This window comes from Podarcis raffonei, chromosome 14 (assembly GCF_027172205.1).
Source record: "Podarcis raffonei isolate rPodRaf1 chromosome 14, rPodRaf1.pri, whole genome shotgun sequence".
Lineage (NCBI taxonomy): Eukaryota > Metazoa > Chordata > Lepidosauria > Squamata > Lacertidae > Podarcis > Podarcis raffonei.
In genome coordinates, this window is record NC_070615.1 from 47,930,473 (window position 1) to 47,942,731 (window position 12,259).

At 46.6% G+C, this 12,259-nt stretch overlaps 1 protein-coding gene across 7 annotated transcripts in view; it reads right to left on the bottom strand.

The window, feature by feature from the left end:
* The window catches only part of MPRIP (myosin phosphatase Rho interacting protein), a 218,247-nt gene that overhangs the window by 21,723 nt on the left and 184,265 nt on the right, over positions 1 to 12,259 (bottom strand). For 5 of the 7 annotated variants that reach the window (XM_053364525.1, XM_053364526.1, XM_053364528.1 and 2 more), the window contains exons 10-13: positions 8,936 to 8,992; positions 7,277 to 7,345; positions 6,935 to 7,024; positions 5,673 to 5,782 (exon numbers count right to left, since the gene is read on the bottom strand). In XM_053364525.1, coding sequence (XP_053220500.1) covers positions 5,673 to 5,782; positions 6,935 to 7,024; positions 7,277 to 7,345; positions 8,936 to 8,992 — 326 coding nt within the window. Of the gene's footprint in view, positions 1 to 2,122; positions 2,162 to 5,672; positions 5,783 to 6,934; positions 7,025 to 7,276; positions 7,346 to 8,935; positions 8,993 to 12,259 lie in introns of all 7 variants that reach the window. The other 2 variants (XM_053364529.1, XM_053364527.1) reach the window with 1 other exon arrangement.

The following is a 12,259-nucleotide window of genomic DNA, read 5'->3' on the forward strand; positions in this document are numbered from 1 at the left end:
CCCCAGAATAAAGCCTAAATGATAATAAAAGATGAACGTTGGGCTTGTTTGCCCATTGAGATACAGGCATCCCCGATCATTCCTCCTTCTTTCTTTTTATTTTAAACCACTGCACTCAGTTCAGTTCCCAAAGAGGAGAGGACATGGCCTTAGTCGGGCACATTGGCTGTCAGGCTTCAATTTAACAATGGAGGGGGAAGTCTGATCGCACAAAAGTAAACATCGGTTTGCAGAGAAATTTGGTAGACGTGCTTAAATGGATTCCTTGGAAAAGGTTCTCCATGAAACATCTCCAAGCTCTTCTCTGTACTGAACACTCAGGTTTTCTTAGCGTTTTCCCCACTCAAGTGGGTGGCTTCAGATCAAGCAATCCCACACAGGCAGCACAACTTCCACCTGGCAGACAAAAACCAGGAAGCAAGTGGACCTGCCTGCGTGGGATTTTCAGGTCCAAAGCCTTTCAGAGTTGTCGTCTGTATGAAGCAAAAATAAGCATACAAGCTGTAAAAGCGTACAAACGTCTACTTTTGCCACCATTGTGTGTGTGTGGCCAGAAACGGTAGCGGACACAGCAACTTCTAAACCCATGCGACTGTGGCAGGACAGACACTTTGGCAACTTTTTGCAACGGGCAAGACGGACATTTGACTACACCCATGTTGCGGGGGAAGTGTCATGTGCGAAGAGGGCCTTGGCTTGCAGTCAACAGTCCTGGCGTTTGGAGACAGCACACTGCTTTGCTACTTCTACACGACAGGCATCAGCGCAGGGCCTAACGCAAGCTACTGCCGACACCAAAGAAGGAAAGCGGCAGCCCTCAATGCCAGTATTGAGAGAGGAACAGAAAAAGAGGCAGACGACACAGGCAGCAGACAAGCAAGGTGGAGGAAGAGAGTTTCAGACATCGGAGGAGAACCTAAAAGGAGCTGCCAGACAAGGCCTATGGACAAAACATGACACATGCCAGCCTTCAGCATGCAAAGTGGCAGACTGGGTTTAAAAAATAGGAGAGGAGTTCTTCCTGATGTTTAGCCAGAATCTCTGACTAAGTTTGAATCCACTGGTTCAAGTCCTACCCTCCAGAGGAGGAGAAAACAAGCTTGACAGTCCACGTGACAGTCCTTGAGATCTTTGAAGATGGCTCTCATATCTCCTCTCAGTCTCCTCTTTTCCAGGCTAAACATACACAGCTCTTTCAACCACTCCTCATAAGGCTTAGTTTCTAGACCCCTGATCTTCTTAGTTGCCCTCCTCTGCACATGTTCCAGCTTGTCAATATCCTGCTTAAATTGTGGTGCCCAGAATTGGAGAGATGTCCCAGGGGCCTAAGGATTTCAACACAGCATCTAATTTGCAGGTTAGAGCCATCAAAAGGATTCATCAGATGCCCAGGCCCTCGCTGCCTTGGATACCAGTACTGGCTACAGGTACCAGCTACCCTGGTAACATGGCAGGTCCAAGCACTGCCCAACCTGGAACTGAAGCCTGGATACCAGTCGCTTAGCAAAATGATGGCAGAGAGGCATTTCCCTACACTTCTGAAGACAAACAGTACCTGCAAGAGATCCTACAATCTCTTAACGGGAAGTTTCAGCGCTAATCTGCTGTGCTATAGAGACTTTCTGCATCTTCGGCTGTTGCCCCCTTCCAAGGCACAGACCTGATCAGACCAGGAGTCTTTTCCAGGGAAACATTTCCAATGTTTCCAAACGCCCTTGAGGCATTTCCAAGAATATGTGAAAACGTCACATGGGAAAGGTGACCAGCAGACACAGGTAACGTCATACACATGGGGTCATTTCTGTGTCCTTCGCAGAGGTAGCAGCTTGTATTGCTTTTCCCATGTGACATTTTCAAACATGGGACTCAGCTGCAGGAGTGCGCCTTCGTTGTCAAGATGTAACGGGGAAAGCATCGCTGAGCCAAAGGAGGATAATCAGCCGCGAAACTGGGAGCTGCCTCTTTCCCCCATTCTCTTCTATCCCACTGTTTGTTCCCAAAGCAGAAAAGCAGGACTTTTTACCCCTCCAGAGTGCAAAAAATATAGGGGAGGCATGCAGTGAATCACGAGATATATACAAACCACAAAACGTTAATACAGGAGAGAACACAGTTTTCCAACCTGGGCTTCAGCACGGATAGTTTCAAAGAGAAGCTTTTCCTGGGAACGCATGGAAATTAAACACACGAAGGAGTGAGGAGAGAGAGAAAAGAGGGTTCAGAAGCACCCAGAGAGAAATGGGGTGATGTGCGGAGCAGAAAGGGAAATGGGTCGTTCTGGGTTGAAACCATGGGCTGCGTTTTTCCAATCACAGCTCTCAAAAGAAGGAAAGCAGGAGCGTCCTCAAGCGGAGGGGTCAGAACAGGGCAGAGAATGGAAGAATGCAAGTGGTAGAAGAGGAAAGAAAGAGGCAGCAAACTGAAACACACCCAGGCGGTGCTTCCATTGACTCTTAAGAGGGGGGGTTACATACGTCATGGGAAAAAGAAAGTTCACCCTCTTTGAATTCTGCGGTTTTACATATTAGGAGATAATAGCAATCATCTGTTTCTTAGCAGGTCTTAAAATTAGGTACAGTGGTACCTTGGGTTAAGTACTTAATTTGTTCCGGAGGTCCGTACTTAACCTGAAACTGTTCTTAACCTGAAGCACCACTTAAGCTAATGAGGCCTCCTGCTGCCGCCGCACCGCCGGAGCACGATTTCTGTTCTCATCCTGAAGCAAAGTTCTTAACCTCAACTAGAGCCAGGGCTTTTTCGGCTGTGGCTCCGACCTGGTGGAACACTCTGTCACAAGAGACTAGGGCCCTGCGGGACTTGACATCTTTCCGCAGGGCCTGCAAGACAGAGCTGTTCCGCCAGGCCTTTGGCCAGGGCACAGCCTGACTCCCTCCCTCGGCAATCTTCGCGGAGCTCTGGCCCAATAGTGGCCAGTGGCTTGAATTTAATTAATTTTATAATGAATGATTTTAGAGTGTTGTTTGTGTTGTACTTTTGTATTGTTTATTGTTGTTAGCCGCCCTGAGCCCAGCTTCGGCTGGGGAGGGCGGGATATAAATAAAATTTATTATTATTATTATTATTATTATTAACCTGAAGCACTATTTCTGGGTTAGCGGAGTCTGTAACCTGAAGCGTATGTAACCTGAAGCGTATGTAACCCGAGGTACCACTGTAAATAGAACCTCAGATGAACAACAACAACATAGGACATATTACACCGTGGCATGATTTATTTAACAGAAATAAAGTCAAGATGGAGAAATCATGTATGAAAAACTAAGTACATCCTTACTGCTTTATAGGAATTAAGAGGCTAAGTAGCAGACAGAGGCTGCTAATCAAATGCTCCTGCTTAACTGATCATCAGCATGTTCACCTCTATAAAAGCTGAAGTTTTAGCAGTTTGCTGGTCTGGAGCATTCAGGTGTGTTTGTGTTCAATGCCAAGGAGGAAAGAGAACACAACGCTCTTCGAGAAGCAAGTGCTGCCGCCCATGAAACTGGGAAGGGTTCTAAGACCATCTCCAACCAGTTTTAAGTCCATCATTCTACAGGGAGAAAGATTATTCAAGATTGGAAAACATTCAAGACAGTTGCCAGTCTTCTCAGGAGTGGACGTCCCAGCAAATTCACCCCAAAGTCAGACCGTACAATGTCCAGAGAAATTGCAAAAAACCAAAACCAAATGCAAGAGTTACATCTCAGTCTCTACAGACCTCAGTTAGCATGTTAAATGTTAAAGTTCATGACAATTAGAAAAAGACTGAACAAGTATGGTTTGTTTGTAAGGGTTTCCAGGAGAAAGCCTCCTTTTTCTAAAAAGAACATGGCAGCACAGCTTTGGTTTGCAAAGTTGCATCTGAACAAATCACAAGACTTCTGGAACAATGTCCTTTGGACAGATGAGACCAAAGTGGAGATGTTTGGCCATAACGCACAGCGCCACGTTTAGCAAAAACCAAACACAGCATGTCAGCACAAGAGCCTCATATCAACTGTCAAGCACGGTGGTGGAAGGGTGATGGTTTGGGTTTGTTTTGCAGCCACAGGACCTGGGAACCTTGCAGTCATTGAGTCAACCATGAACTCCTCTGTATACTAAAGTATTCTACAGTCAAATGTGTGGCCATCTGCCCAGCAGCTGAAACTTGGCTGAAATTGGGTCATGCAACAGGGACAAGGATCCCAAGCACACCAGCACATCTACAACAGAATGGCTGAAAAAGAACAGAATCAAGGGGTTGCAATGGCCCAGTCAAAATCCAGACCTCAACCCAAATGCTATGTGGGACCTAAAGAGAGCTGTGCACAAACAAATGCCAGCAAACCTCAATGAACTGAAGCAAAGTTGTAAAGAAGAATGGGCCAAAATTCCTCCACAATGATGTGAGACAGATAAAATCCTACAGAAAATAATTGCTTCATGTTATTGCTGCTAAAGGTGGTTCTACAAGCTATTTAATCATAAGGTGTACTTAGTTTTTCACACACGACTTCCATTTTGGCTTTTTTTGTGTTAAATAAATCATGACACAGTGTAATATGCCATGTTTTGTTGTTCATCTGAGGCTGCATTTACCTAATTTTAAGACCTGCTATAGGAACAGATGATTGTTATTGTGTCTTCATATGTAAAACCACAGAATTCAAAGAGGGTGCGCTTTCTTTTCCCCATGACTGTACGTATTCTTCTGCTAATCACTTTGTACACTGAAAAACACTAGAGATATAATGGAATATTTGCAATTCAGGCAGCTGCCCTGAGCCTCAGGAAAGCTGAGAATCAAGGCTTTATTTAAAATAGTTTTATGTGGCCTTTAAGGTCGGGAGACTCCTCCCAATGTGGTGTACAATTAAAATACAGTACAACAAAATAATTAAAAGCCAGTTTTTGAAAAAAAGCCCCCCAAATACTAAAATACAACACACAACAAATGTGGCTCAAGAAAAAGCTGGCAGAAACAAGTGGGACTTCGAGGTTTTCCTAAACAACGAAGTCTGACAGATAATTCTAAGAGTCAATTCTGAAGTGACATCTTTCCCAAGGAGAAAAACACCCACCGTGCAATGCAGTGTGGATTCCAAAGGAGAGATGAGGACTCTTTAAATTGCCCAAGGCTGAGGGATCTCATCAATCAACTCTGGGCTCTTTATGCTTTTCAATTTATTGGAGTAAACTTTTGCTTCTGAACTATTCTGCGACTTTTGATCACCTATTTCCTCACAAGTCTTCCTAAACGGATGAGAAATCCTCGGTAAGATGCCCTCAGTGTCTTACAGATTAAAACAGGTGTGTGAGCCTCGGATCCTGCCCTTCCTTGAAGGAAGGTTGTGAGGGAGGGAGAGCGACCAACCGGCCTTGGGTCCACCAGAGCGCTTTGTAACCCAGCAGACTTTTAAGTCTGTGTCTCCCTGGCTCCAGACCCACCCAACACTTCCAGCCGTTGCACTGCACGGCGGTGTGGAATCGGAACAAGCCGCAGCCGAGAAATTTGGCAGCGAGGCACCAAACAGCAGCTTCCGAGCCGTGTGAGGATCAAAAGGAGGGGTCAGTAAAGGAGAATGGAGAAAGAGAGAGAGAACAGAGGCATAGAGAGAGACAGAGAAAGGCTGGAAGGTGTGGAGGCCCAGTGAATAGGAGACTGCCCTGAAACGCCCCTTTCTTCTTACCTGGTCACATCTGGAGCAGTGGTGGGGCGAACATGCTTCATAATCGTCTGGATCCAGTTCCTGCGGATCCCCGAGGTCATGGCAGAGAGGGTGAACTCGCCTTCTTTAGTCTACGCCAAGAGAAAAGGAAGAGAAACGCAAGGGGGAGAGGTGATGCTGAGCACCAGTTCATCTAGAAGGAAGCATCCTTTGCGTCCCCTTCCAATAATAATATTATGATAATTTATTATTTATTCCCCACCCATCTGGCTGGGTTTCCCCAGCCACTCTGGGCAGCTTCCAGCAAAATATTAAAATACAATAATTCATCAAATATTTAAAGCTTCCCTAAACAGGGCTGCCTTCAGATGTCTTCTAAAGTTGTCTTCAAGTTGATTTATTGAAGAATTCATTGAACTGCTTTACTGTAATCACCTTGTTGTTATTTACTGTACAATCATACGTTTTGTATTTTACACCCCCCGTCACCAATTTTTCTCAGTCATGTTATGTTTTATGATTTGTGTGTGTACAATTTTGTAGCACACAAAAAATAATTACTTTTTTTAAAAAACAAAACAAGACTGCACAATCTCAAATTAGCTGTATTAAGACTGAAACGTCAGAAAATAAAACCTAACAGCAAAAATGAAAAGAAAAAGACACTAAAGCTATAATGTCAGTAAAATGTGGTCTTTGTCTGTCACCTCAAGGGCATTAAGAAAAGGCACCAGGCAAATTGGGAGTTTAAAAACTGGGGTGGCATAACCAAGACTCTCTTCCCCAGTAACTGCCTGCCTAACTTCAGAGAAAGTTGGGGAACTGGGAGGAGATTTTTTTATTTACAATTTTATTGTAAATTGTCATGCTGATATTATTATAAAAAATTATAAATAAGTTTATTATATTTATGATATATGTTGTGGCCACTCCAGCAAGCCTCAGTCAGGAGTCTTTTGAATCAGATAACGTTTTCAAATGTTTTCTGAGGGCAGCCCCATGTGCAACGTATTGCAGTAGTCAAGCTTGGATGTTAACCAAAGCATGGGGAACTGTGGCCAGGATGAAGAGTAACAACTTTGTGCTGCAGGAGATACTGGAGCAGTCTTAAACAAACCTCGACCTAGGAAATCTCCCAAGCTATGGACCTCAACCTTTGAAGGATAAGTGAAATTCCATTTGAAACTGGATGAAGCTACAGAAGCAATTACTATTTTTTCCAACCGCAGCCACCTCCTAAATTCACTGCATGACCCATCCTGCTCCCCGCAAGTTTTTCTTACATGGATTTGGAAGCCATAGTTCCGCTGGACGGGGTATTCCGTGACATCAAAACATGTTGACAAATCAATTTCCCCATCCAAATCAGCAGCCTGGCAAAACATCGCAAAGAAGAAATGTGTGAGGCTTGTTTTTCTCATCTCCAACAAGACAAAGTAGATCATTTGCTTATTCAAGCAGCATGTGTGCGGTGTTTTACAAAATACCAGAAGATAGGTCCCTGCCCAGAGCAGCTTACAGTCTAAAATTCAGCAGGGGAGGGAAATGGAAGCAGGAGAATGCGAGGAGTTGAATATCAGAGGGGGGAAATGGAGCTTCGACTACCACTGGCGATTGTAGCTTACCTCCTCTGCCACAGAATCCCGGTAGTATCTCAGGCTCTGATCTGTCAGCACAAACCAGTGTTTCTTCCACTAGGGAACAAACCAGACAAGCTGTTTTACAAACTGCTCAGATGATCTGTGTGCTCTTGCCATTCCCCCCAATCCTTATTGTGCAATGCCTCACTAGCATACTGTGACTCTAGACACTAGATCTTGCGATGTGTGCCTCTGTGCAAGCACACATAAACTTCTGTATACGGGAGCAAGTAACAACTCCTGAAGCAACAGCCTGCCTCCCTTATGATAGTGAACCTTGTCCTCTGCGATCAGAGGAGACGCAACTGGTCGTATGGTGGCCAGAGATTGCAATCTGGAAATGTTTCCAAGAGAGCAGGCTGTTTCAATTTTAACAACAAGCCTCTGGAACACACTCCCACAAAGGAGATTTCGGAACCTCCGTCTCTCGGGTGTCCAATGCCTCCTAAAAACTCGGTTGTTCACCGAGCCTATTGGGGATGTTTGAGAGTGTTAACCCTGTTGGGTTGCCTGACATGCTCTTCTAAATGACGGGCTTCAAAAGTATTTATTGTGTTTCAATTTGAATTTTGGACCTGTGATTTCTGACAACCGCGTAGGGGATTTTTGACCAGGAGAAAAAAAGGCAAGCCAAGTAATAATGCATGCATTTCAAAAACAAGTGAAGAAGTTGGAATGGAAACGAAAGCCTGAGCAACAGGAGAGAGCGGGGAGGGGTTTTTCGACAGGACACGCTCTCCAATCAATAACTCTGGCAGCCTTGCTGGGTCTGGGAAGGGAACATTCAACCACGTTGCCTTGGGGAAACCAGAGCAGCTGGCTCTTCCATTAAGGACACCCTCTCTGAGGCATTCTGCTTTAATCCAATCTCTTCCTCCTTACAGTATTTCAAGATGCCCTTTTCAGTATTCAGAGGCTGCTGCTGTAGCTGCAGCCAGTGAATCTTGCAGCGTAAACTGGCAGCCCCGGCTTCTGCTTATCAACCAAGGCTGCCTGGATACTCAAGGAACAGAATACGGGCAAGGAGGACCTGGGAGACCAGGGTTTGAATCCCCACTTGGCCATGAAGCTGACCTTGGAGTCAGTCACAGTCTCTTAGCCTAACCTACTTCACAGGGCTGTTGTGAGATTAAAACAGGGAGGAAGAGAACCATGTATGCCAACTGGAGCTTATTGGAGGAAAAACGTGGGCTATAAATCAGATAAAAGTACAACAAACTGTAACCAGATCGTAACAAAAGCCAGCTCTTTACTTGGAGGTAAAGGGACCCCTGACCATTAGGTCCAGTTGTGGCCGACCCGGGGGTTGTGGCGCTCATCTCGCTTTACTGGCCGAGGGAGCCGGCGTACAGCTTCCGGGTCATGTGGCCAGCATGACTAAGCCGCTTCTAGCGAAGCAGAGCAGCGCACGGAAACGCCGTTTACCTTCCCGCCTATTTATCTACTTGCACTTTGACGTGCTTTCGAACTGCTAGTTTGGCAGGAGCAGGGACCGAGCAACGGGAGCTCACCCCGTCGCAGGGATTCAAACCGCCGACCTTCTGATCAGCAAGTCCTAGGCTCTGTGGTTTAACCCACAGCACCACCCGCGTCCCTTTATTTGGAGGAGAGGTCCTTAAATCAGAATTTCATCCGAGATTTTACCTGTCCATCCTCGTACTGCTTGGTCAGCCATCCCTTCTTGAAGTTCAGCAGGTCAGGCTGAAGAGAGAGGAAAAGGAGATAATGAGTCCTTTGCAAAACTCAGACAGGATCGGGGCCACGTTCAGCTTCCAAGAGAGGGAAAACACACTATCTTCATCCAAGGAAGGTGTCTGCAGTTCCACAAGGCCAAAAGGAAACGAGGGGAGGCTCAGTCGACACTGAACAAGGATGCCACAGGAGAACAAGCTACTTCCGTTACTTAAAACTATGTATGTTGTTTTCAAAACCATCCCCGGCAAGGAACAGCATTGTATGTGTGCTGGGATCCAAGGAAGCTTTTGTGCCATCGCCAGGTTCCATACATTTATATATCACAGAAGTATCTGCAAATCCTTCCACTTTTATGCTACGGATATTGTTCTTGCAGCCAGCAGCCATGCTGTGAATTCATTAGACTGCAGTCTTTGAGTAAATCCATCCCCTATATTTAGAAATGAAAGCTACAGTGGTCTTCAAGACAGCATTTTTCACCAGCAGGCCCTCCCACCATCAAGGAAATAATGTCGCACTCCATGTCCCTGCCAGCAAAGCGGTGCAATCCTGAAATTCATACAGGGCACCTGCGTTTCTCTGTGATGTCACTTGTGTCAAACTTCCAGTGAGCCTTCCCAGATGCATGCAGAAACACACCTGTATGGCTTAGAAGAACAGATAGTATTCCATTTACTATCTGAGATAATAAGACCCATATCTGGTTCCCATGGAGTTCTAACGCCCATAAGGGGTCCAGCTTACAATACCAACAATTCCTTATATATACTGTAATAGAAACTAGGATTTTGGAATACCGCACCTGAGCCACTAGTAGGTGGGCTGGTTTTGGAAGGAAAATGAAAGGCTATATTTTCACACCACTTGTGGGTGGGAGAAGGATAGCTGTGTGTGTGTGTGTGTGTGTGTGTGTGTGTGTGTGTGTGTATTCTTTACCACCCTTCATCTGAGGATCACAGGCCGGTTTGCAATATAAAAACACAAAAATGTGTGTAGTTTAAAAGGCCATAGATTTTTTAATTAGCCAAAGACCTGGATGAAGAGGAATGTTTTTGCCTAACGATATGCAATGAAGGTGCCAGGCGAGCTTCCGTGGGGAGAGCATTCCACAAATGGGGAGCCACCACAGAAAAGGCCCCGCACTCATGTTGCTGCCCTCTGGACCTCTCGCAGAGTAGGCACACAAAGAAGGGCCTCAGATGATGATCTCACAGTCCAGGTCTATTCATATGGGAAGAGGCAGTCCTTGAGGTATTGGGGGCAAAGAGAGGCAGGTAAGTCAATATTTCTGGGGCGCTCCCACCAGCTCAAGTCCCGTACGCAGAGGACTCTGCACATACAAGGTGCAGACAGGATCAGGCCCAAGGGGTTTTGAACAACTTAATGAAATGGAAGAGGGAAACCCAAAGCAAAAGTGAGAGGGAGGGAGTGCACCAGTATGACGATGTGGACTTGGGTGTCTGAAGGACCCAAGTTCAAATCCTCACTCAGCCGGGAAGCTCCCTGGGTGTCCCAGCCACCAAACCTTAAATGAATGGCTTTGCAGCCCACCCTTGCACAGAAAAACTAGAATCCTTCTCCATAAAAGCAGAGAAGGCACCAATCGATTGCTCTGGGGCTGAAGCTGTGAGCCGCTGCTGTTGCACGTACCGGCCAGCAGGGAGCGTCTTAAAAACAGGAGCCACTCCCTCTCCAGCAAGGCAAGGATCCCGCCAGCAGGGAAATCTGATGCAGGGAATGTTTTCTGGAGGAGGCAAAACGGCTCAGTGCTGCCCATTGCAGCCAGCAGACCGATATATAAATACATACGCCTACACACACAGGCTGCCTACCTTATCCATGCAGTTCCCTGCTCATCTGCCAACTCAAAGAGTCTTCAAGGTCTCGCTCCACAATTCCCTGGCTTTTATTTATAAACTCTGCAGGGTTGGCAGGTGGCTGTCACGTGCGACGGGATTCAAGCTACTCCCAGGGGTTCCTATTTACAAGGCCTCAAAATACACTGGAAATTTGGCAGGTGGGGCGGCGGAAGAGGGACTGGCATTTCTGCTCTGACCCGTCAGGGTTGCTGTTGCTGTTTCTTCTCTCCCCGAAGCAGATCCTAAGGGACAACCTGCCTTAAAGAAAAGCTGCCTACTTTGGAGACAAAATAAGCCCCCTCACGTTGCAGTAGACCCTCTCGCCTCTCAGGGGTGTGAGAGAACAGAAGCAACGGGGATAACTGTGCCCCTGAAGGACCAGGTGCGCAGCCTGGGAGTCATTTTCGACTCACAGCTGTCCATGGAGGCGCAGGTCAATTCTGTGTCCAGGGCAGCTGTTTACCAGCTCCATCTGGTACGCAGGCTGAGATTCTACCTGCCTGCAGACTGTCTCACCAGAGTGCTACATGCTCTAGTTATCTCTCGCTTGGACTACTGCAATGCGCTCTATGTGGGGCTACTTTTGAAGGTGACCAAGAAACTACAACTAATCCAGAATGCAGCAGCTAGACTGGTGACTGGGAGCAGCTGCCGAGACCATATAACACCGGTCTCGAAAGACCTACACTGGCTCCCGGTACGTTTCCGAGCACAATTCAAAGTGTTGGTGTTGACCTTTAATGCCCTAAACAGCCTCGGTCCAGTATACCTGAAGGAGCGTCTCCACCTCCATCGTTCTGCCTGGACACTGAGGTCCAGCGCCGAGGGCCTTCTGGCGGTTCCCTCACTGCGAGAAGCCAAGTTACAGGGAACCAGGCAGAGGGCCTTCTCAGTAGTGGCGCCTTCCCTGTGGAACTCCCTCCCACCAGATGTCAAAGAGAACAACAACTACCAGACTTTTAGAAGACATCTGAAGGCAGTCCTGTTTAGGGAAGCTTTTAATGTTTGATGTATTACAGTATTTTAATATTTTTTTGGAAGCTGCCCAGAGTGGCTGGGGAAGCCCAGCCAGATGGGCAGGGTATAAATAATAAATTATTATTATTATTATTATTATTATTATTAGTGGGGCGGCGGAAGAGGGACTGGCATTTCTGCTCTGACTGGTCAGGGTTGCTGTTGCCGTTCCTTCTCCCCCCGAAGCAGATCCTAAGGGACAACCTGCCTTAAAGAAAAGCTGCCTACTTTGGAGACAAAATAAGCCCCCTCACGTTGCAGGAGGCCCTCTAGCCTCTCAGCGGTGTGAGAGAACGGAAGCAACGGGGATTCCTTCCCCCCCGGGAAGGAAGGACAGCAGCACGGTGTTAAACTGTGGAACTCACTGCCCCAGGAACGCACTGATGGGCAACCAAGC